This window comes from Dermacentor variabilis, chromosome 9 (assembly GCF_050947875.1).
Source record: "Dermacentor variabilis isolate Ectoservices chromosome 9, ASM5094787v1, whole genome shotgun sequence".
NCBI classification, from domain to species: domain Eukaryota; kingdom Metazoa; phylum Arthropoda; class Arachnida; order Ixodida; family Ixodidae; genus Dermacentor; species Dermacentor variabilis.
Genome location: NC_134576.1, coordinates 26,556,312 through 26,578,218, shown reverse-complemented (window position 1 = coordinate 26,578,218; position 21,907 = coordinate 26,556,312). Strand labels below are relative to the sequence as shown.

The 21,907-nt window shown below is 45.3% G+C and overlaps 1 protein-coding gene across 1 annotated transcript in view; it reads right to left on the bottom strand.

Moving 5' to 3' along the window:
• Window positions 1–10,122: 10,122 nt before the first annotated feature.
• The window catches only part of LOC142592562 (dermonecrotic toxin SPH-like), a 124,449-nt gene continuing 112,664 nt past the window's right edge, over window positions 10,123–21,907 (bottom strand). Inside the window, exons 5-6 of the mRNA XM_075704080.1 lie at window positions 15,157–15,397; window positions 10,123–10,332 (exon numbers count right to left, since the gene is read on the bottom strand). Coding sequence (XP_075560195.1) covers window positions 10,197–10,332; window positions 15,157–15,397 — 377 coding nt within the window. The 3' untranslated portion in view covers window positions 10,123–10,196. The remainder of the gene's footprint in view (window positions 10,333–15,156; window positions 15,398–21,907) is intronic.

Genomic DNA, 21,907 nt, shown 5'->3' with positions numbered 1-21,907 from the left:
ACACCGAGCAGAAGTAGTTGTTAAGTGCATTAGCTATTTCCTTCTTATCAGTTCTAGCCGTACCATTAATTAGCAGACTCGCGATAGGTTTCTTATCCTTCGGAGATAGGTGTAGCGAGAATTTTTACGGGCATGTAGAAAGAAAACTTTTTAAGGACACATCTTGATAATAGTCCCTTGCCCTCTTGATGTCGTGCTTTAGACGAGTTCACAGTTCAGATAAAATGTGGACACTATGAGCAGAGGGGCGTTGTCGATGCTGCCTACTTGCTTTTTTTTTTTACTTCCCAGTCGAACAATATCTTTTGTTATCCAAGGATTCGTAGTACGCCGTTATCTCCGCTTCCAAGGTACAAAATTGTTCATGCATTGCCAGACCGTTTCTTTGAAAAAACACCACAAGCTGTCGACAGATATGTTGCTTGTTTTGTACCGCGACACAAAAATAGAAAATGAACAATCTAATGTATCTAGTATATCGACATCACTGGCTTGGGTAAACAAGACAATTAGCCTCTCTTTTCTCTGTTTTTCAGGCACGACGTTAACTGGGATTGTGAGAGAAGTCATTTTGTGATCCAATATTCCCTCAAAAAGATACACTGTCGGGTTTCGCTTGGGCAGTGTATCGTTAACAAGGAATAAATCTAAAACAGAGGCGCTAGTTCTACTGACGCGTGCTGCTAGTTTTAGAAGTTGGGTTAAAGCATGGAGGAGGACAATGTCAACGAGAGGCTCAGCGGAAGCGGAAAGTGAATCAGGGAACTCGTCTGCCCAGCTCACATCAGGAACATTGATTTCTCCGACTAATAATAAATTGCTCTTACTGTTTCTATGTACACACAGGAATTCATTAAGTTTCTCAAAGAAAACACTGCGTGAACTTGGTGGACGATAAAATACCCCAACCAGAAGGTGGAAATCCCTTGAAACAAATTTTACTATTACACATTCTACGTCCGCGATATCGGGTAACCTCGTGGCATTCACAGATTCGCGAAACATAACTCCTACACCACCGCTACGGGAGCCCCTATCTTACCTGTAAATTCTATACCCGGCTGGTGTAATTTCCGAGTCATCATTGTCGTAGTGAAGCCATGTTTCAGTGATAACTAATATATCCGGGTTATGAGTGATCACAATAGTTTCAAGGTCCACCGTTTTATTGACAATGCTGCGGGCATTCATGTTCACACAACAAAGTGTTCTTTCCGTGCAGCTTCCTCGTCATTTTGGCTGTGCACTCGCTTTTATGTGTTTATGGAGAGGGACGATTATTTTTTCGGCAGTGTTCCATTCAAACAATTCGTTGTCAATTTTAACTTTATTGTGAACCAACCTCACCTTTCAGCCATTACCTCTCGCGTCAGCAGTGTTATCCCAAAGATGTTTCCTAAGCTGTCTGGTTGAGGCTGAAAAATCTTCAGAAATCGATACACCGCTTCCTTTTGGCTTAAAGCGATTTTTGAGCGCCCTCATCTTTTCGTGATGGTCGAACAACTTCAGTATCGTAGGCTGTGGTCTATTCGATTTCCTCGTTCCCAATCTGTGAATTCTTTCGACGGATAGTACTTGCAAGCCCAGTTTGTTCCGGAATAGATCTTCAACCACGCTTTCTGCAAGAAATTCAGGCGTTTCCCGAGTATTTTCAGGAATACCAAATATGATTAGATTATTCCTTCCACCTCGGTCCTCGATTTCAACTAACTTTCTTTCCAAATTCTCCATCGTTCTTTCCATATCTGTCATTTTCTCGCGAAATACTTTCACAACAGCCAGAGACGTCTCGACGGCCTTAAGTTTTCCCTCTATTGCGTCAAACCTTTGCTGCATGCTTCTTTGAGCGTCAAGTAGCTGTTTTAAAAGCTGTTCAGTGCTCGGACCATATATTAAGAATTTACAAATTATTATTACGAATTTATTATTGTTCCCGTCGTTCTACAACGAATTAATCTCATTTGCCCATTGCTGCTCTTCGTGCTTGCGTAAAGCTGCTGAAGAGAAAAAAAATCTCGCTTTATTGATTCCTTTGGCTTTCAACGTGTTTGCTTTGACTTGACTTTCAACGTGTTGGCTTTGACAGGAGTTTCCCGCAGCGCACACCGCTATCTTCAACAGCAATTTGCGCTCGTGATCCACACAACGTTTTCTTTTCTTACACCTCACTGTTGCCTGGTTTGACCTCCGAAGTACATGTTTGACCTCCGAAGTACAAGCTACGGCCTTCGCCCGCCGTAGTGCTTGATAAGAATGATAAAGCTTTTTAGTGTGAATGCTTCCTCGGCGAAAAACGAAAAAAAGTAAGCAAATTGCGTTTTGTAGCAACGCTTCCTCGCCCAATTTCCCCATGCAAAAAATACCAGATTCGGTAACCGCAGGGTACAGCGTTAGCAGGAGTCTGTGGGCCTCCACTGAGGAAGGGACGCACTTGTCGATCTAGGACTGCCACTGCTATCATGCATTTAAAACGTTTGTCATCATCATCGAAGCTGGTCATTTGGCCCCGGTGCTTTTGTGGGAGCGCTGCGTACTTAGGGGACTGTCTTGGCAGCTGCCTGTTTGTTGGGATGGTGGCCGGGTTGCACAGCTTGCAACCCAACAGGCGTCTTCTGGTGTGCACGGTGGCCAGCGCGAAAGAACTACGGCGTAAGGGCAACACCGGTGTGGGCCTTACATACAAGTGGTCTGCGTGGCAGCAAAACCAGCGCCCAGAGCTTCTATCGTGTGTTGGTGTTCTCTACGCACTGTCTGTGTGGCTACAATAAGAAGGATGTATCGGTTTGCTGCAACTTCGTGAAGGCACATCGCTGCGGTGGTTCTAGGTTGGAATGACGCCCACAGCAGCGTGCGGTGCTTAATTACCTGGTACACTGCAATGGCCGAGAAGCACCCATCCCCCATACACCCTAGATGGAAATAAAACAGCAATTGAAAGCGGAAGGATAGGACTGTGGTTAGCGCAACCTGCTCTCAAATGCACATAGCCAAGTATGTGCGGGTTCGTTTGACTATTGCGTATCAAAAACTAAAGCAGCCTCAACTCCACCTGACAACTACGTATTGCGAAGCATACTCGTTTTCGTAGAGAATGGTTCTTATGAATCATATCGGCTGTTCTGTGCCGAACAGTGAAGGATTTTAGAGCACAGCTCTTAAGTGCCGATTGCTGCATTGAGCGTCGGTGTGTCTCGGGGTTGTCGTCGTAGACGTAACCGAGCGACCGTAGAGTGCAGCGGTGGATAAAAAGTGAAGAGAGCGCGAGGAGGAAAGCGGAGGAAGAGGCTACAGGGAAAGCACGAAGCGTAAAGTGCAATAGGAGGGTATGGCGAAAGCTTGAGAAGAAAAGCGTAGTGCCGCTGTGCGGCGACGATGGCGCTAGAGCAGTGCGTCTTCTGTTCAGCTATGGCATGTGGCGAGCGCGTCCAACGGTACTGCACCTGCACGTGAAAACAAAGCGCTGCACAGCGGAGGTCTGTTTGCGACGGCTCCTGTGAATCGCGCCCACACGTCAACCACGTGGTGCTTCGCAATGTTCCGATTAGGGAGGCAGTCGCGCCCCACTTCGCTCCATTTACAACGAGCCGCATGTGACTCGTTGTCTGCGCCAGCCAATAAAATTGCCGTGGTTAAATGCAGTTAAACCAGGTATGTCTAGCTATAGCTCAGTTTTGCATGATTTGGGTGTCACGGATCTCATCCGGAGAACACTCTGGCCGAAAGAATGGACTAGGCGACAGGTGTACCCACACAGATGCACATTTAATACAACCAACGTGACACAACACCAGCACACTAAGCAAACAAAACTAACAAAATACAAAGGCTATCAGTACACACGACACGGTAACACTGCTACTAGCGTTCTACTGTTAGTGGTTGGCGTTCGTGCTCACGTCTGGTTCGGTGCGGATGTAGCGTGGTATGGGTCCCTTAGCCGGCGTCGGAGTGGCATTTGACGTTCTAGTGCTGGCGTCGCTCGCGGCGTCGTTGGTTGCGTCATACACGCTCCTGGTCCGAACGCCCGTGGAGCTGTTGCCGATGATGTTGGCCTTGGGGCACCACCCGGAAGAGTGGCAACAGCGCTGGAGACACCCCTGGCCGTAGCAGGTGGTAGCGTCCTCCGTGGACTCCCCGGAATGGGCTCAGGAACGGCAGGAAGTCTGCGGTCCGAAGCCGTAGAACGCGAGCTCACCGGAGCAGTAGCCGGCGTCGCTCTCTTCCGGCCGAACCGTCCCTGAGTTGCCGAGTGTCCGCTGCTTCGTTCTTCCTCCCTGTGCCTCGGCCTTCCTCGCCCTTTTATAGCCATGACGTTAGTCCACGTAATCCTTCTCTTCGTCTTCTTCTCTTCTCCATCATCGCTTTCCATCTCACCGGATACTGCTTCTTCTCTTCTCCACCAATCATCTCTTGTCAACTCACTGAGTACTTTTTCTTTATCTTCTTTCGTCTTCGGTTAATCCACGTCACACTTAAAGCTTTTCTTTCTTGTGAGGAGGGGAAACCTTTGTAAGATTTGGCCCTTACTTCAGGGTCCCATTGGCTCGCGCTACTCCACGTGCCCGCCGGATCAGCCGCCGCTACTTTTGCGAGTCTAAGCCGGTACGCGCAGTCTCCCAGGAGGAAGGTGAAGATGAAGCAATAGGGCAGTAACCCGGAGGGTGTGGGCACTCCCAGCTGGAATGATACGATGTGTGCTTTCCTCCACAGTAGGGACAGTGTGAGGGATAATGTATGGGGTGGAAGAGGTGAAGATAAAAGAGACACGGAAATGAATTTTTTTGAAGCTATCGCATTGTTGAGGATTGACCTAGCGCTAGCCAGAAGGAAACGCGATTTGAAAAAACTCGAATAGGGCCAGTCATAGAAGTATTCGCGTAGGCGTATGTTACAGGCGAAATTATCCAAATCTTTCAGCAGTTGAAATTCACTCTGGCCGCCTGTACCTGGACAAAAATTGAGAGCACGACGCCGAACACTGCACTCATCAGCTGCTAGTAAAATGTCCGAAATATTACCAATATTGTTCTGGCCTTAATCGAAACAATTCCTAGGAGAGGTTGACGAAGAAGTAATGGAGTGCATTTCAAAAGGCTTGGTTATAAAAGGGGCGGAATTACAATCCCTGTCCTAGCATGCAGAACGGCACCCAACAGCATCACGGAACAGGTGCTCGGCTTTCAATGCGTGAATTTCATTGCCTTTTTTTTTTTACTCAATGCCTCTATGGCGGCGGATTGGGGAGATGACAAGTTTAATCTCGCTACAATTTGACTTTCTTGTTTCTTGAATTTCTTACTGGAAGAACGATAGTGATTCAAAACAACATGCGTGAGTTGTAAAGTGCTTGTTATTATGTTATCCCATCTAGCCTTATTGCGTTCGGATATGTAAGACAGAGCTGGTTTTGCAAAGATACGGAGAGCCTTCGGTGCAACAGAAATAGCTAGGTAGGTATTTACCGTATCTACATCTCGATCAATGCGGATTCTTTCTTCTAAAACCGTCCATAGCCTAAAGAATTCATTTGAATATAGGTAAGTGATATTATTACCAGGAGACACAGTTCTTAGTCAATTCGCACATGCGTCGTTAACGGCTTGGGTGTAGGCACTGCGAAGCTCGTAGTAAGCACCTCTAGGGGAGAAACCTGTTATGTCCTGTGCTGAAGGAACTCTTTACCTGACGAAGATCACGCTGCCGTGTTTCTTGGTAGATTCGTTGAAGTAGCCTTCTTTCCGCGGCGCTGCATTTTTCGTTTCTGGGGTAGTGATTCCATTTGAGAGGGACTACCATTAGTTGTTTAACTCATCATGAGCGCCGGGTTGCGTATTTCCAATTGCTAGTAGGTACACCGGGGCGTGGAACTTGCGGATATGACGGACGTTTGCGCGCATACGCGAACAAGAGTGGGTGCGTGAGAGGGAAATGTGGGGAATTTCGCTCCTGGAATATACGAGTCTGCCTAGGCACTACGGAGGCGCGGTAGTGCTCAACTTAGCATCGCAAGTTGGCGGCTCCGCGCATTTATATTTATTCAATTGTGCTTTTTTACTAATTAAAAGAACGTGTAATTATTTCGCATTTTTGGCGGCGCCTGCAGGACACCAAAGCTGCAGAGGCCTGCGCGTGCCAGGAGAGTATACGATCGGCTGTCCACTGTCACTGACAGCCAATTTTTTATGCGACATCTCCCTGGCATGCTTCGGCCTCCGCGGCTCCACCCACGGTCCGCCCTGTTACCAGCTTTCATCCCCCGCTACCGCTTGGGTGCCCCGGAGATCCTTCGCCGCCTGCTTTAATATAACCTCAGGTGCTCTCCTGAGGCTTGCGTTTGCCGGTTACATGTGCCCTCCTATAGCAGTTCTTGTAAAAAATGTAATCTGTCGTCGCGACTAAAAGAGCGACCCACGACTTACACAACAATAGTCAGAACCTTGCACCTTCAGACACAACGATCATGAAATTGGGCGTCAGTGCCCGCTGCCTCACCGCGCGGGCAGCCAGCGGCGCACCGTAAGCAAAGTGGACCGCACTCCGCAATGCCGGCATGCCTAGGGGCAAACGCATAAAACACGGGTTAATAAACCTCCTCCGTTGTGCCTAGGCCGACTCACATATTCAAGGAGCAAAGGCCTCCAGAATTTTTCTCTCGAACCCGCTCTTACTCGCGCCTGCGAAAAACGTCGGGCGCCGTGAAAAGCGCCACGCTCCATTGTACCTACTAGCAATTGTAAAAACGCCGCCGGGTTCAAAGATCGGCCCACAATGGACTGTTCCTCTGTGTCTTGCTGAGGCGGATTGCAAGTGCACTGTCTAACCAAGAGTGTGACGTTGTCCTGAACGGTTTGCAAAGGAGGTGCTGAATGCGGCAGGCCATGAGTGAGACGCCTTCGAAGCTCGGGCGTAAGTCATCAGCGGGCAGCACGCGGTCCAGGGGCAGACATTCCAATCCACGGTTCAGAAAAGAGACCAGTCGAGAGTGGCTACAGGATTTTTACAGCAGTGCGTTGGAATAGGACGCTTCTTGGTTGAAGCAACCAAAGAATGTGGCACTGGGGTGCCCTCTTCAGCGGTTCATGGTTCTTGGTAGAATAAGAGCGGCATAGATTCTGGTGTCTTCAGGGCGCTGCTTGGCGATGTGGCTACTGACTTCTTAGTCGCTGTCGAAAGCTCTTCATGCAGATACTTGAGCATGATTTTTGGAGCCTACGTGAAAAACGTTCGCCGTGTTGTTCTCGGGGACGAAATCCAATAGTCCTGGCACGTCACTGATGGATGCGCCACACTGAGACCCAAGCGCGGGCGTTTCGCTCAACGTACGATCAAAATACTGGTACCTATGTTTTGCCTGGCAGTCACCTACAACGATTAAAGACGGAGCACTCTTCGGATACTTCCAGCACACATGCTTCAACGCGGTTTTCTCCGCAACCATGGTTGCAATATATCAGAAAAAAAGCGTTTCTTGATCCCGGAAAATGTATAAAGTGAAGTAGACGTGCCTTTGAAGCGATTTATTGACGTTTCTGCCGGGATCCGGTCTTCATCAAAATACAACGTATGGCTTAGCTACAGTTTATATACATGCGCATATCAACGAGATCTAGATATGTTTACATAAAAAGAGAAGTAAACGCGCGATAAGAATGCCTGTCAATCGTTCTGAAAAACAGTGGATACATGTCTAAACAGATGCCGTTTGCAAACACATCAATTATATATACGTGCAAAAGATGGAAATCGAATGAATTTTCAGGTGACAGCAATACCGTCTCCAAATATGTGCTATGTCGCCCATCAAGAACAACAATTAAAATTAAGATATAAACAAAACCGAAAAATACCGACGTCAAAAGGACAAATAATGCCGTACTAGCAAGAAGAAGTGAAACGAGGAAAGATATGACGGGCTATGTGGACAGGCAACTCAATTTTCCTACACTTGCGTTCAAGCCAGACGTGACGATATCAAACTTATAGATAAGAAAAGATTCATGAGCTTCTTTACCATAATTTCAACGAAATCCCGACTCATGCAACGTGACTTTAATCCTGCCAAATGAAATGAGCCGTCAGGCAGATGTACGTGTTATGAGATGGGCAGTTTGAGCAACGTATTTGCGTGGGATTTGTGATTGTTAAAGCGCATTTGAAAAGGCGCTTCTGTTGGTCTAATGTACTGTTTTTGAACAGTGTACATTCAAGTATATATATTACATTTTTAGTAACGCAGTTGAAATCGCCTTTGATTTTTAGATTAAAGTTTAAAGCCGTACTAGTTACCTGCTGCGATGTACACATGTAGGGGCATACGCGTCATGACACGCATGATAGCGTCAGGGCAATCATGCTTAGATAATGATGACAGTATATTAATAGAGGGAACATAAGACATCCACCCAAACGTAGCTAAGTGCTACAAGAGAAATACATACGAGTTCCTCGAAAGAAAAGCTTCGCAGTTGAAGAAAAATTCGTCCTGGTCCGAGACTCGAATCCGGGACCACCGCCTTTCCGGTGTTGCCGCTCTGCCATCTGTGCTAACCAGGCGGCTAAGATACGGCAGGCGAAGTCTAATTTATGAACAACTCAGAAGCAAAGGCAAGAGTTTGACGGAATGGTGACGCAACGCGCAAGGTGGAGAGAAGGTATTAATAAAAAAAAATGAGGCATCAACCCGAACGTAGCTAAGTGCTACCAGTACGACGCTATTTTTCCTTTTTTTCTTTTGTTTCTTCATTTGTTAATTTTGATTGGCGACATAGCACCTATTCGGTGACGGTTTTGCCGTCACTTGGCAAATCTTTCGAATTCCAATATTTGTGTATATCTTCAAATGATCTGCCTGCAAACGCCATCTGTTCGTGCATTTTCTTCATTTTTATGTAAACATATCTTCATCTGGTTGATAGGCATATGTATATGAACTCTGCTTATGACGTACATTGTATAGTGATAACGGCCGGACCCCGGCTGAAACGTCAATAATCACTTCATACTCGCTTCTATTTCAATATATATATATATATATATATATATATATATATATATATATATATATATATATTTCATACTGCAGATCTAGATCAGGTCGAAGCAGGGTGGTCCAACACAACAATAATACAATGCATTATTCAATCAATTGAAACAGGTAACAACGAGTTATTCCAGTCTGTTATAGTTCGGAAAAAACAAAATACTTGAATACATCCGTCCTTGCCAAATAAAGTGTTAGTGAATTCGGATCATGGTGTCGAGTAAGTCTAGACGTTGTACTAGACAGATACGATGCAGGATTAATTGATAAGTCTCCAGTAAGTCTCGATAGTGAAGTAGACGCGCGTATGGAGCGAATTATTGAGGTTTCGGCCAGGGTCCGGTATTCATCTGAATACAATGTATGGCGTGAGCTTGGAGACGCTAAGATTATTTTTTCATGCTACTTTACACGATTATTCGTAATTATTTATCATCGTCTCGGATATATTTAGGCGAAAAGTGCCAATGAGAAAATTCTAGAGCAACATGAAAAACTCCCGATACAGCTTACTGTTGCACAAAATGTGCTACACAAAAGCGTTTTTCCGAGCGCTAAAGAAGCCCGCGAATACACGCAAATGCCCTCAAGCAGCCAGTCGAGCGGCAATTTGGCCTGCATTTGCAGGTTACTTTTACTGTCGGAAAAACTCTTGTATGTAGGACGTAGTGAGCAACAGAAAGCTGTATCGAGAGTTTTTCATGTCGTTCTGCACTTTCCTCACTGAAATTTTTCATCTAATTGTAATATTTTATAAGTTGATGAATTCATTAAGAATAATTATCTGATTGGGTGGAATAAAAACAATTTGAGTATCTTCAAGCGACGACAAACAAGAGCAGCTTGGTTATGTTCAGCTACGTGGCATTCTCAATTTTTTAAACTCTGGCTAAAGTTAGCTGGGACCGCTTGTATGCAGCTATCAAGAAAGACGCCGCAGCGGAAGAATAACAAAGGTGTGTAGAGTAAACCTAGCCGTGCGTATTCATGGCCTCTTTCCTCCTTGCAACGATTGCTTGGTTTAGCGGCTTCTGTTTGTGTCCGCAGGACAGTTAAGGCTTGCTAAAGATGGTGATTGAAAGTAATAATTTGTTCAGTTTATTCCTCCATACGGTCTCTGGTATTGCGATCACAATGAAAAATTTTGCCAATGCTGCTACGCTGAGTAGACAATTCGCTTCCACGGATCGTCGAGACTATTGGCAAGCCTATACTTCCTGGAAAACTCATCTTCCTCTAGAACTTTCAAGGCGTTTCCTGGAGAGTTTGTCACAATGCCATCGATGTTCTTCCTGAAACAAGAAGCGCAGAAAGCTCACATTAGCCATTTCTGGTGAAGTTGACTTAAGGATACTTTGCACCTTGCGTTCTTTGTTCGTTTTGGGACGTTTACGATGACGTATAATTTCTGCGCCTTATGCTTGAGAACCTCTCCATCCTTGCAGTTTTTATGTTGTAGTACACTATCAGGTTCTTTTTGTTGCGTGTGGCATACATTTTCAACATATCTTATACAAATGTCCAAAAAGAATTTCATTATACATTCTTCAATGGTAATATAAAACTTGAACAGTATTTTCAGAACTCAGGAGCAGATAAATAAGTTGAGCAAATGCCTTCTTTCGCCAAGATATTTCTTTGGGTTTAACTTCCTGCAATTTCCATTTTGGTGCCGAACGATGAAAGCCTCCTTAATAATTTTGACCATACCGGATTCTTAAATCACTCCTAAATATAAGTACATAACAGCATTTGTTTGCATTTAGCTCAGTGAGCTTTTCCCGTCATGGCTCAGATTCAAACCCGCCACCTCACCTACTGCACCAGATTGTCATAGTCACAAATCCAAAGTAGGTCTGGGGTTAGAATGTAAGTAAGAGCAGTGAACCTAGTGTTTGAATGTTTATTTCATTTCCTCAATCCACTCAAAAAGCTTTGTGGCGACTGCTCATGGCAGTTTAATTAGTCACAGCTCTAACCCAAACGGAAAGACAAATATGCCAGTGATTTTAAGGAACTCGTGCGCAGAAGTGTCGATCATGCAAATTTTTTGTACGCACGCGAGAGACCATAAAATTTGTTCTTTGAACTAAATTAAAGCGAGACCTTCCCGTCATCCTACCCGATTTAGCGTTTCCCGTAAGCATTCCCGCGCAAAAAAATTCAGGTGTCATTAAAGAAAATCTCCCAAATTTAGAAGATCAGGCCTGAACAAAAAATTTACTTTTGAAAGCCTTCCGCTGCCGATAAACGTTCATCAGTATGGTCTAGCTGCACAACGTCGCAACGATAGGTCCTCATGGCCGAGGGCCATGAGGACCTATCGCTATACCTATCGGCTATATGGCTGTGAAGTGTCATTATACTGTGTAACAAATTATAACATCACATTGAATTCATTCAATTTCTATTAGTACATAACATTACATTACAATCATTGCAATAAAATCAATGAGAGGAGGAGATTGGTGAACATCCTACTTTATATCCTTGCTAATAAAGTGAAGCTGTCTATGGCTGTGATCCAGGATTTTGTGGCGCCCGCAAGGAAAAACTCTACCCTAAAATATGACCCTAAAAAGTGAGAGTGAAACAGCCATCAACAAAAGCAAACACATATCACCGCTCGCGTCGGAGCTCGATTTAATGGCCACCTGTTTCTAAAACAGCGCTCTATCGCAGCTGTGTCTCTTTCTATGTATGACGTAGTGTGTGAGGTAGTGTACGCCTGATAAGGCGACCAAGGGGAATTTTTGGCACCATTTCGCTCTACCACTGCTATGGGAAGTCCAGGTGTGCTGCGTACGTCGGAAGAGCCGCTTATCTACGAGCAGCGAGAGCAGTGGCAGGAGAGAGACCGTCGGTGTCGTGCTAACCCGGCGGCCCGAGAAGAACGTGCCCGCATTGTGGTAAGCGAAGAGCAAGAGAGGACGACACATATCGGGACACCGAGAATGCCGCAAAAGGACGTAGATGCCACGAGGGCAGGGTGCCGGGATTCGATGGCGATGCGCAAGGTTCCAAAAAGACTCTCTCGATCGCAACTTCGGATCAAGCTGCCGACGTGATCGCCTATCGTTCGCTAACGACCTCTCGGGAGCCAACGACATGCGGCCGGAAGAGCGACTGCCGAAGGGGGTGGATGTGCTGACGCGGTGTTTTACACGCGACAACATTGGGCAGTTGCGAGTCTGCGGCACGTGTAAGAAGGCGGTGATAAACTGTAACGTGGCTCGATTCAGTACAACGCGTGTTGAGAGGCTCAGCTAAAGAATGCGGTTCCACGTTTCTCGACGACGAACAGTCACGTGTACCCGCATGAGCCGGCGCATCTTCCGAAGCTCAATGCCGATCGGATCAGCTTCGCTGGTGATCCACGTTAACAAAGCGCAATGGCTCATAAAATTTTTATTTGTCTTTCTCTACTTACCACTATAAGTTTCGCTGTGGATAGCGCAGCTGCTGGACGCAAGTATAACACACCTGCTTTTGCTTCCTACAAAACGAAAATGCGCCCAGTGAAGCTGCGATTGATTTAAGCTCATCCTACTTTAAAGCTAAGTTGCCCTGAAATGGCTGTTTCGTGATACCTGAAAATCGTAAGGCGAAAGAGAAAAAAATTAAATTATTGGGCTTTAAGTGCCAAAAACACCTTCTGATTATCAGGCACGCCGTAGAGGAGGCCTACGAATATTTCGACCACCTGGGGTTCTTTAACGTACCCCTCAATCTATGTACACCTGTATTTTCGCATTTCGCCCCCATCTAAATGCGGCCTCCGTGGCTGGGATTTGATCCCGCGATCTCGTACTCAGCGGCCGAGCACTATAGACACTGACCAACCACAGCGGGTTGCAAGGCGAAAGAGGAAATGACAGCGTATGATTCCAAATGATGGGTTAGCAATAGAAACGCGGACCTAATGCCACATCCAACTTGATTTGAATTTCGTACGTTTTGCTACTGATTCTCAAAGCTAGAAAGTTGTGTTTGGTTTACTGCGCGCACTCTCGCCAATTTTCATTTCACAGATTTTTGTACACAGGCGCATTAAACGTTTTTGTGGCAAGGTCCTAATCTTTGCTCGAACTGTGGCGTTAAAATGATTGTTTTAAATTTCATGCTTGCGGGTGAAATTATCGCATTTAGTACCCGTCATTCACTGGGGTATGGCTTCGTTTCTACAGATAAACCTGGCTCATCCTTGTGAACTGTTGTTTGCGCTTTTCGCAGGCAAGTACTACCAGAGCTCCACTACATGACTTCTGACTGCGAGCCACCCCTCCCCCCTTGCAATGCGCTTAGTTCACGCTCCTTATGCTCATGGCTCTGTTAATGTTTCACCTCAGCCTCTATAATCATTGCCTTGTTTGATGGTCCGAGCTCGGTAGCACTTTTTCACTTTACCGCACCCTGCCCCCCAATGCTACGATCTGTTTAGATTCTCGAACTGTTATTAAAACGAACACCTACTGTGTCAGAAGCCTCTCATGGATGGCATCAAGCCACCATAGGCATTGGGTGTCTTGATAGGTCTTTTTTATCGTTTGTCTCTTTCTTTATTGTATCAGTCTATGGCTAGGGCTGCAGCCCCATCATGCGACAATTGTTATGCCTTGTACCTGTAGAAAAATGCCTAATTTGCAAAGTTAAGACATTTAATCGTTATAATAGTGTATATGTGAATGATCCGTAGCTTTATAAGCAACAAGGAAAAGTTTAAACAAAAATGAAAAAAACACGACAATACTCATAGGAATACGCAGCCTCCTTCAAAAATGTATGGGGAAGCTTATAGCATAAGTGAGCCAACTACTATTTTGGGATGAGAAAAATTTAAATTTGGGTTTGGGTAAATTTGAAATTCGGGGTTGGGTAATTTTTACACTTGGAGGTGGGCCAAAAGAAATTTCGAGGTTAGCCAACTTAGATTCGGTGGTGGGCCAACTTAAATTTGAGGACAGGCCAGCTTGAAATTACAAGTAGGACAACTCGAAGTTCGCGCGTGGGCCAACTTAACTTTGTGGGTCGACCAGTTTGAAATTTGTGGGTAAGCCAGCTTCAAATTTGTGGGTGGGCCTACATTAAATTTAGGGGTGGGTGTACTTAAAATTCGAACGTTTATCAGACAACTCTAGTAGAGTGTTCGTATTCTTGTTGTGTATTGTTTTCCGCTAATAGCGTTCTTCTTTCTTTTCATTTTTTTCTGTTTCTTGTCGTACGTTAGGCTAGAAACAAAATTAATCTTCAGTTGAAATCAGTTTTCTGCTGCCTACACACCTCAGTTTCACAGAAGACAAAGGTTTTTCACAGGCGGATCGAGACCTGGGTGATCAAACAGGAAATGTACGGGGACGTCTCTGCAGGGACTCAACGTTTCAATAAGCGGTGTTTTCTTCGTCATGGGCCCTCACGTAGACAAGTTCCGTTATCGTAACATTGGCTTCCTGCAGAGACATCGCTTGTCCAGTTCCTGTTCGACCACTCCATGCTGTCGTATCGGCGGCGCTGTATGGCTTTGCGCCATCTAACGCCGTGAACGAAGTAGCCCCACTGAAAGCCCGGCTTTGAACTCGCACAGAACTTTGTGGTAACTCCTCGCTATACTCGCGGACTCAAGCGGGGCAACCGTAAATGCTTGTCAGTGCGTTTCCTGAAAGAAAAGTACGCTCGTCAAAAGATAGGCTCTAGGCCGAGGCTTCCATTGCGAGGGTGCTGCTAATAACGCCAAGATTTAAACATTTTGTTAACCTCTTTTTTGCGGAGAAAGATAGCTGACGAGGTGACGGAATTTTAAGTGCAATATTTCAGAACTTGCGCTGTAGTCTGAGAAGCTCAATAAAGTGGCCATGCTTCAAGCACTGCTCGTTCAAAACTGGGAAAATCCAACACGTGCCCGAACAGCTCATACACTTATCCATATCAGTTCGTTATTTACATACTCGGTAGTTACTAACTGGAATAAAGTTATGTCGGCTTAGTGATGCAGCCTTGTCGAAGTTGTGGCTTTAGTATATAGCAGCTGCATTTTATTTTGACCTGCTCAGGCTAAAAGCTCCATACATTGACAAGACTTGGCAAATGCTTGAAGCTAAGCGGAAGTTACAAAAGGTCACCTGAAAAATCGACGAATTGTGAATGTGTGGTCGGCTGTCCACACGTAGGCCTTGTCCACATAATCGTGGGCCGAGCTGTTGAGAGATCGGCGAGCAGTCACCCAGGACATCCGAAGCGTAGGATAAATATCTATGAATCGGTTGTTGGTGCCGTCTCCTTGCCACCGGTGTCTCGTAACACCGAGCTTTTCGAACGTCGTGGCGATAGTTGAGAGAAAATTGTTGCCGCTAACGTCGAAACCTGCAACGATTGTTTCATTATTTTATCAATCAAACACTCCAAATTTCGTATTATTTGCGTTCTATCCTATGCACCCGGAACAGAGACCAGTTACTTATAAGAAACAGTGTTGTTGTTTTCCCAAATGCCAAGACTCTGGTCTCTGAGTTCTCTTAGAGCTGTCCTCTTTTCTTATATTATCGTAAAATTGGCTTCAAATGGCATTTCTCGTCCTTATAAAGAAGCCACCACTGCTGATCAGCAGAACACTTGCTAACCATAGGACATCACCTGGAGGCAACTAGCTTTACCTAGAAGTCAAATGACTATCAATTATTCAATTACGAAGGCGTTCAACTACTCTGAATATTGTAAAAGATATACCAATATAGAACACGTTTAATGAGGTTACTGAAATTTCTTAGTGGGGCATGTGTTGAATGTGAACTCAAGCAATGCCTCACGAAAAATGGGGGCGCGAAAGCGCATGTTACTTTTCCGGTTACAAACTAGTAGGCCATTCAAGGGTCCTAGCGTATTGTCAACGAAAGTGGCAGGGTCCCATTTCTTATTATCGTAAATATTCAATTTTCCGTCGTGCCAAATTACTTAAGACACTCTGGTTTCATTTTAAATGGTTGATAGGTCAGGAGGAACGACACGTGCGGACCATATTGACGTGCAGCTTCATGGCCTCATGAAAAGTGTGATCCAGGTTAGTATGAACGCTTTAGCAATGACTTACATAACAAGGGCATCTTGAAGAGTGTAATGCAGGTAAGTATGAATAAGTTAGCTATGCTTCTAACCATCCAGTTCTTCCGCTAGCTCTAAGTAAAGAATTAGTGCACATGTGTACTTGATTACTAGCATTTCTCCAGCATTTTAATGTTTTATATCACAAGGCTAAGCTCCAAGAGTATTCGGTGAGGTGTAAACGCCGCTCTTATTATGTAGGCGGAAAATGAAGGTTTTAGAAAGGCAAATGGCGTGCCAAGCTATGTGAATCAATATTTCACTTTCATAAGTTTCCGGAAACCTAAAGCGACTGCCTTAGTAGCGCTTACAACGTCAAGACTTACCGTCTCTCACGATGCCGCCGTAATCACTAGCATGGAGCCATGACTCAGTACCTTCAAGTTTTTTTATACATATTTGCGCTTTAAAATACAAACCATAGTGCACAGCTTTGGTGCGCATCTTAGAGTTCGCTTCGTAACGCCTATTGTGAGCCTAATTAAAATAACGAACGAAACTGGGTGGCTACTAGGCTGTCAGTCTGTTCTCAAAACTCTCAGTTTGATCCTGATATGTTATCGCGAATCACAACAAAGAACACAAGGTGATTCTTAATACTGTTAAGGTTTGCATTTGGTAAAAACGAATACCTGGATTAACAATATAGGATGAGTATTACGTTCGAAAATGAAAACCCGCCTCACATTTCTCGGACTCTATAGACATCGTGAACAGGAACAGTGAGCAAAAGTAATCAGTCAATAAAACTTATTAAGGGAAATCCATACGATTCTAGCTAGTGAGCCACTTCACTGGCGTATTTTGTATTCCTCGACAATGTTCATAAATTAGAGGGACTTGCTGTCTTTAATGAAAGCAGGACACGTTTGCATAGCTGGTGGGCTGGTTATGCAAAGGATACACACCGTGATTCTTGGCTTAGTTCTTGCTTACTAAAGCACCTGTTTACCGCTGAAATGAACAGAGAGGAAATGTCTCTGCTGCAAGTTATTCCGGGAAATCATGTTCTTTATTTAACCAATCCTTATTGACACACTATGGCGTATACCACATTTAAAACGTGGCACTGCGTTGCCTGTCAGTCACCTGGATATTAAAGACTGCCAGTTCCTTCTAGTGTATCTCACGTGAGCGGCGACGGGCTAACTCTACACTGGCTTTCGCAACAGATGATGATTATTCCTTTGGTTAAATTTTCGTTCACCGTTGCTTCGATAATAAAATAAGTTTTCGTAAGAGTCTACACGGGAGCACTACGTTCCGGTTACGTGGTGTCGATAGAAGAGCGAATTAAGCCATTGCTTTTGTTCAAGATCAGTAAAAAATGGCGTGACATTTAGAGACGAGACAATAGAATTCGTAGCAGAAATAGGCCTAATATTACATCCCCACATAAAAGTTATAATGTATAAATAAATCATAATGCTGATGACGTTGCAGTTCGTAGGACCGATATGACAGCACACTTTAAAAAGCAAAGTTCCAGCATTCGAGACCAAACTCTACTACTACATATATTGCAAGCAACAATGCATAAAACGGCAGTAGTTTGACGTCCCGTTAGTTGTATAATATGAATACACTCTTCCGTAAATTGGTGGCTGGTGAAGAACGATTTCACCCTAAAACAGCTGGAGCCATAAATTTCAATGACCACACAGTTTGCACAGCATAGAATGCTAAGCATGACAATGATGATAGGTGCGCATATTGTTATAATATCACTGCGTGTCAAAGCACGATATAAACAAAGCATTGCAAGACTATAGTCTGTATTCTATCTTCTTTCCGGTATCCGAGAAAACACTAGCACGTTTTATTTATTACGCTTTCTCTCATCTATTTATTGCATTCGTTAAAACTTTTGACCAGCCATGCACACGACTTTTAGACAGAGCTAAAGGACTCTTTGCTGCAGAGGTAAGGGAAGCAAATAAAGCACCCGAAAGCAAACAATTAACTAGGAAACAGGTATTTCGCATTTTGTATACGTATTTCCTCAGCTTTCAGCCTTCTCTGCACCATATTTCTTCTTATCATAGAAGCTTTATCACTACGACACACAAATGCAGCTTAAGCTTTACCTCAAATCCTCACCGAAATGCAAGAAAACACACAGCAATGGTTTCGCGGCTATGGTGTTCAACACGAGGTCGCGGGACCAAATCCAGGCCGCGGCGGCAGCATTTCGTTCGGGGGCGAAATGCAAGAACGCCTGTGCACCGTGCACTGTATGCCGGTTGACGATGCCCCTGGTGGTCAGATTTCATGAGGTGTCCCCCACAATGGCGTACTTCAAAATGAAATCGTGGTTTTGGCACGCGAAATACCGGAATGCATTCATCCACTCATTCGAAACGCAACAGCTCGGGAGTTTTCTAGTAAAATGGCAGAGTTTCATTACACGCGTTCTGGATAGTAAATTGATCTGGGCATTGGCAAATCAGCTGTGCGGAATCCCAGAAGTTAGAAAAGTACACGAAAGGAATATATTGACATCCGCTGCTTTTGTAGCACGATACCACAAAGGAAACTTATATGCGCTTCTTATAAAAAAGTTTCACAGTTGAAATCCGCGACCAGTGCCTTTGCGGGTGGTCGCTATACTACCTCAGCTAACTACGTGGTGAGATCGTAGAGCGAGGGCACATTGATCGACAGCGTAAGCAATTCCTCAAGCTTGTGCACTTCCGCATGCATGCTTTGCCACATCTTGTGTCCCAGTGCTCCAAGTCATCGAATAATTCGCCTACACGCTGCGGTCGACCAGCTTGTTGGTTAGCTCAGATGTTGGAGTGACCGCACCTAAGAGCCGTTGGTCGCGGGTTTGAATCCTGGACGGGGCGGAATTTTTCTTAAGCTGTGAAGCTTTCTTACTGAGAAACACGTGTACGTTTCCTTTGTAGCGTCGTGCAACAAGATCGGTGGACGCCAATATTTCCCGTTCATGAGCTAAACATTGTGCCTTTTTTTGAACAAGCAGTCTACATCGCTTAAGCATTTTTTAGGGGTGGCCGCGTATTCGATGCTTTCGAATAACGAATCGAATAGAGCCTTATTCAATTCTATCTTCCGAACGAATGGTCACCATTTGTAAATCCGAGTATTTTTTTAATACTTTTTCAATATTTCTATACGCCAACTGCGTGTAATTAGACGTAAAGTATGAGCAAAACAACACTAAAACGTCAAGCTGGTGACCATATTATAGACAGAAATCATTAGTATTTCCGTACTGGACCATTCGACATCGCTTAGGTAGCCATACTTTACAGGCTATACAGGGATCATTCGCACTCTGAAGAGTCGTTTAATGAGAACTTGTTTACTCCTAATGCTTTATTTGTGCTTTTTATAAGGAATGATTCATAACGTAATACGTAATGACAAAACTTGGTAGTCTTCACGAAACTAGGATTTTACAATCGTTGTAAGTTAGTTGTGATAATGGCTTTTCATTATTAGAAAACTATTCGATACTTGATTTGATTCCACTCGCTTCTGGCGCTATTTCATTCGTACTCTATTCGTTCTCAAAAATTACTATTCGCACAACCTTAGCATTTTCACCTGCGTCGCTCAACTAACAATACTACAGTATAAGCAGTCACTGCAGTACAAGCACTCACGCTAGGCGGTCATAAGTTATGATTGTTCGTTTGCAGATTACCATGACGAGTAGCGATAAACGGAACATATCGCGTTTTGCTTTTTAACCAATGCTTCATCTCGTGCACGAGAAATGTGTTTGCCTACTTGCTAGCTCATACGCCGAAATTAAATAATGGAGTTTCAAATCCCAAAACTCAAGAAATCGTCATGAATGGTGCCATAGTGCAAAGCTCTAGATAAATTCTAACAGCCTAACGTGCCTTAATGTGAGCTAAAATAAACCGGAACCGTATTTCTTTTTCATGCCGAGGCTACTGAGATGTGATCCCCTCGGCAGGCAATCGAACCCACGTCCATGTTCTCAGCAGTCTAAGGCCATACATAACCTCTGTGGCAGGTATTGCACGTAAGCAGGCACTATTGCGCAATCTTGTAGCAGCATCTACGTCGAGGAAGATGAGGACAACGACGGCTGGCTAGGGACAGGCGGGGAAGCGGAAGGGACGAAGGGAAGCGGGCGCTTGGCTCACATCACACGTGGCCTGTGCGAGGTGGCCGGCGGATGTATCCGCCAAGGAATAACCGCCAGCTAGGGCCTTATGCTCAGTAAAAATAAACTACTGTTTATTGTGGCTCATCGTCATCACCGATTTTGCACACCGCCATATTGGTCACCCCGGACAGCGGACAGGGCTCACGACCACTGCAACGTTTCCAATAGTCACTGTCAAACCACCGTCACGGATGACAGCGATCGAACAACCCCAGCACTATTGCGCGTCGTGGTTACTCTTTCCGTGATGCTACTCCAGTACTGGCCAGCAGACCCCCAACTCTGGATTGCTCAAGTAAGCAGCCAGTTCACCATAGCGCGATTCACGCCGCACACTAAAAAAATTCAACCATCTCGTATATTCGCTGCCACCTGAGACTGTCACCGAGCTTCGCGACCAAATCCTTCAACCCCGGCAACAGACCTTTCGACATCCACACGAAGGAACTCGTCAAATGCACGACAATGTCGGAATGACGACGACTACAGCACTTTGCCCATACTGAAGAACTTGGGGATCGCAAACTTTCGCAGCTCCTGCGTCGTTTTCAACAGCTTCTCGGAGACAAGGCAACCACCTTCGATCAAGATTTGCTTCGAGAGTCGTTCCTACAACGTTTGCCCACCTCCGCTGGTTCTGGCGACCGCAAACAGTTTACCCGTGTCGCAGCTAGCCCAACTTGCCGACTCCGTCAAGGACACATCAAGCCCCGCGGTTTCACTCATGGAAGGTCCAGATGCATCCACTGTGCCACCCTCGCCCTCCCTGGACAATCTAAGTGATAAAATCTGCGAGGTGATCTGAAAACAGCCAGACCAGATCGCCGCTCTATCTTCTCCGCGCGAGCGCTCTTCATCGCAGGGACGCTCTTTCTCGCACAGCCGCTCGCCGTCCTCACAACGGCAGGGTGAATGCTGGTACCATCATACTGACACGTGTACTTGTTTGTCTTTATCGGCCGACACGTTTCGCCGCCTAACAAATGTTATCGTAAAGCGCAGGACGCTCCTGCATGTACCGGAAGTTTCTGGAATGATATCGATTCTTCGATGCGCTGTCTGTGACCGAACCTTTTGTAATCTGGTCGCATGTGTGCGCGACGCGAATGATGTAGAACTTTGTGGAAGGCACGCGGATGCCAGCGATTACTCTGGTACATTCGACGACTGATGTATAAACGCCGACGCGCTTGACCCGCTGATCAGATTTTCAACGATCGCCGACCGTGTTCGCCGCTATCGTTGTGCTAAAAGTGTAGCCTGTTTTTTGGACCAGGTCCGCCCAATAAGAGTAAGTTTTGCCTTTTACAGTATTGCTACTGTGTTCTTCAACGTCACCACCGCGTGACATCTGGTGGAGGTGCTTTTCGTTCATGCACCGAACGCCACCGACAAGCCGCGATCCAAGCCAACTTTTAACCCACAGAGCGTAGGTAAGGGCGTGTTGGTTCATAACTGAGGTTTTTTAGCGCACGAAAAGGGACGCAGGACAGTTGCAAGACGCGGACATTGCGCTACGCGTAGCTGTGTCCAGCGCTGTCCGCGCTGTGTCCACGAACACAGCGCTGTGTCAGTGTCTTGCCACTGTCCTGCGTCAATTTTCGTGC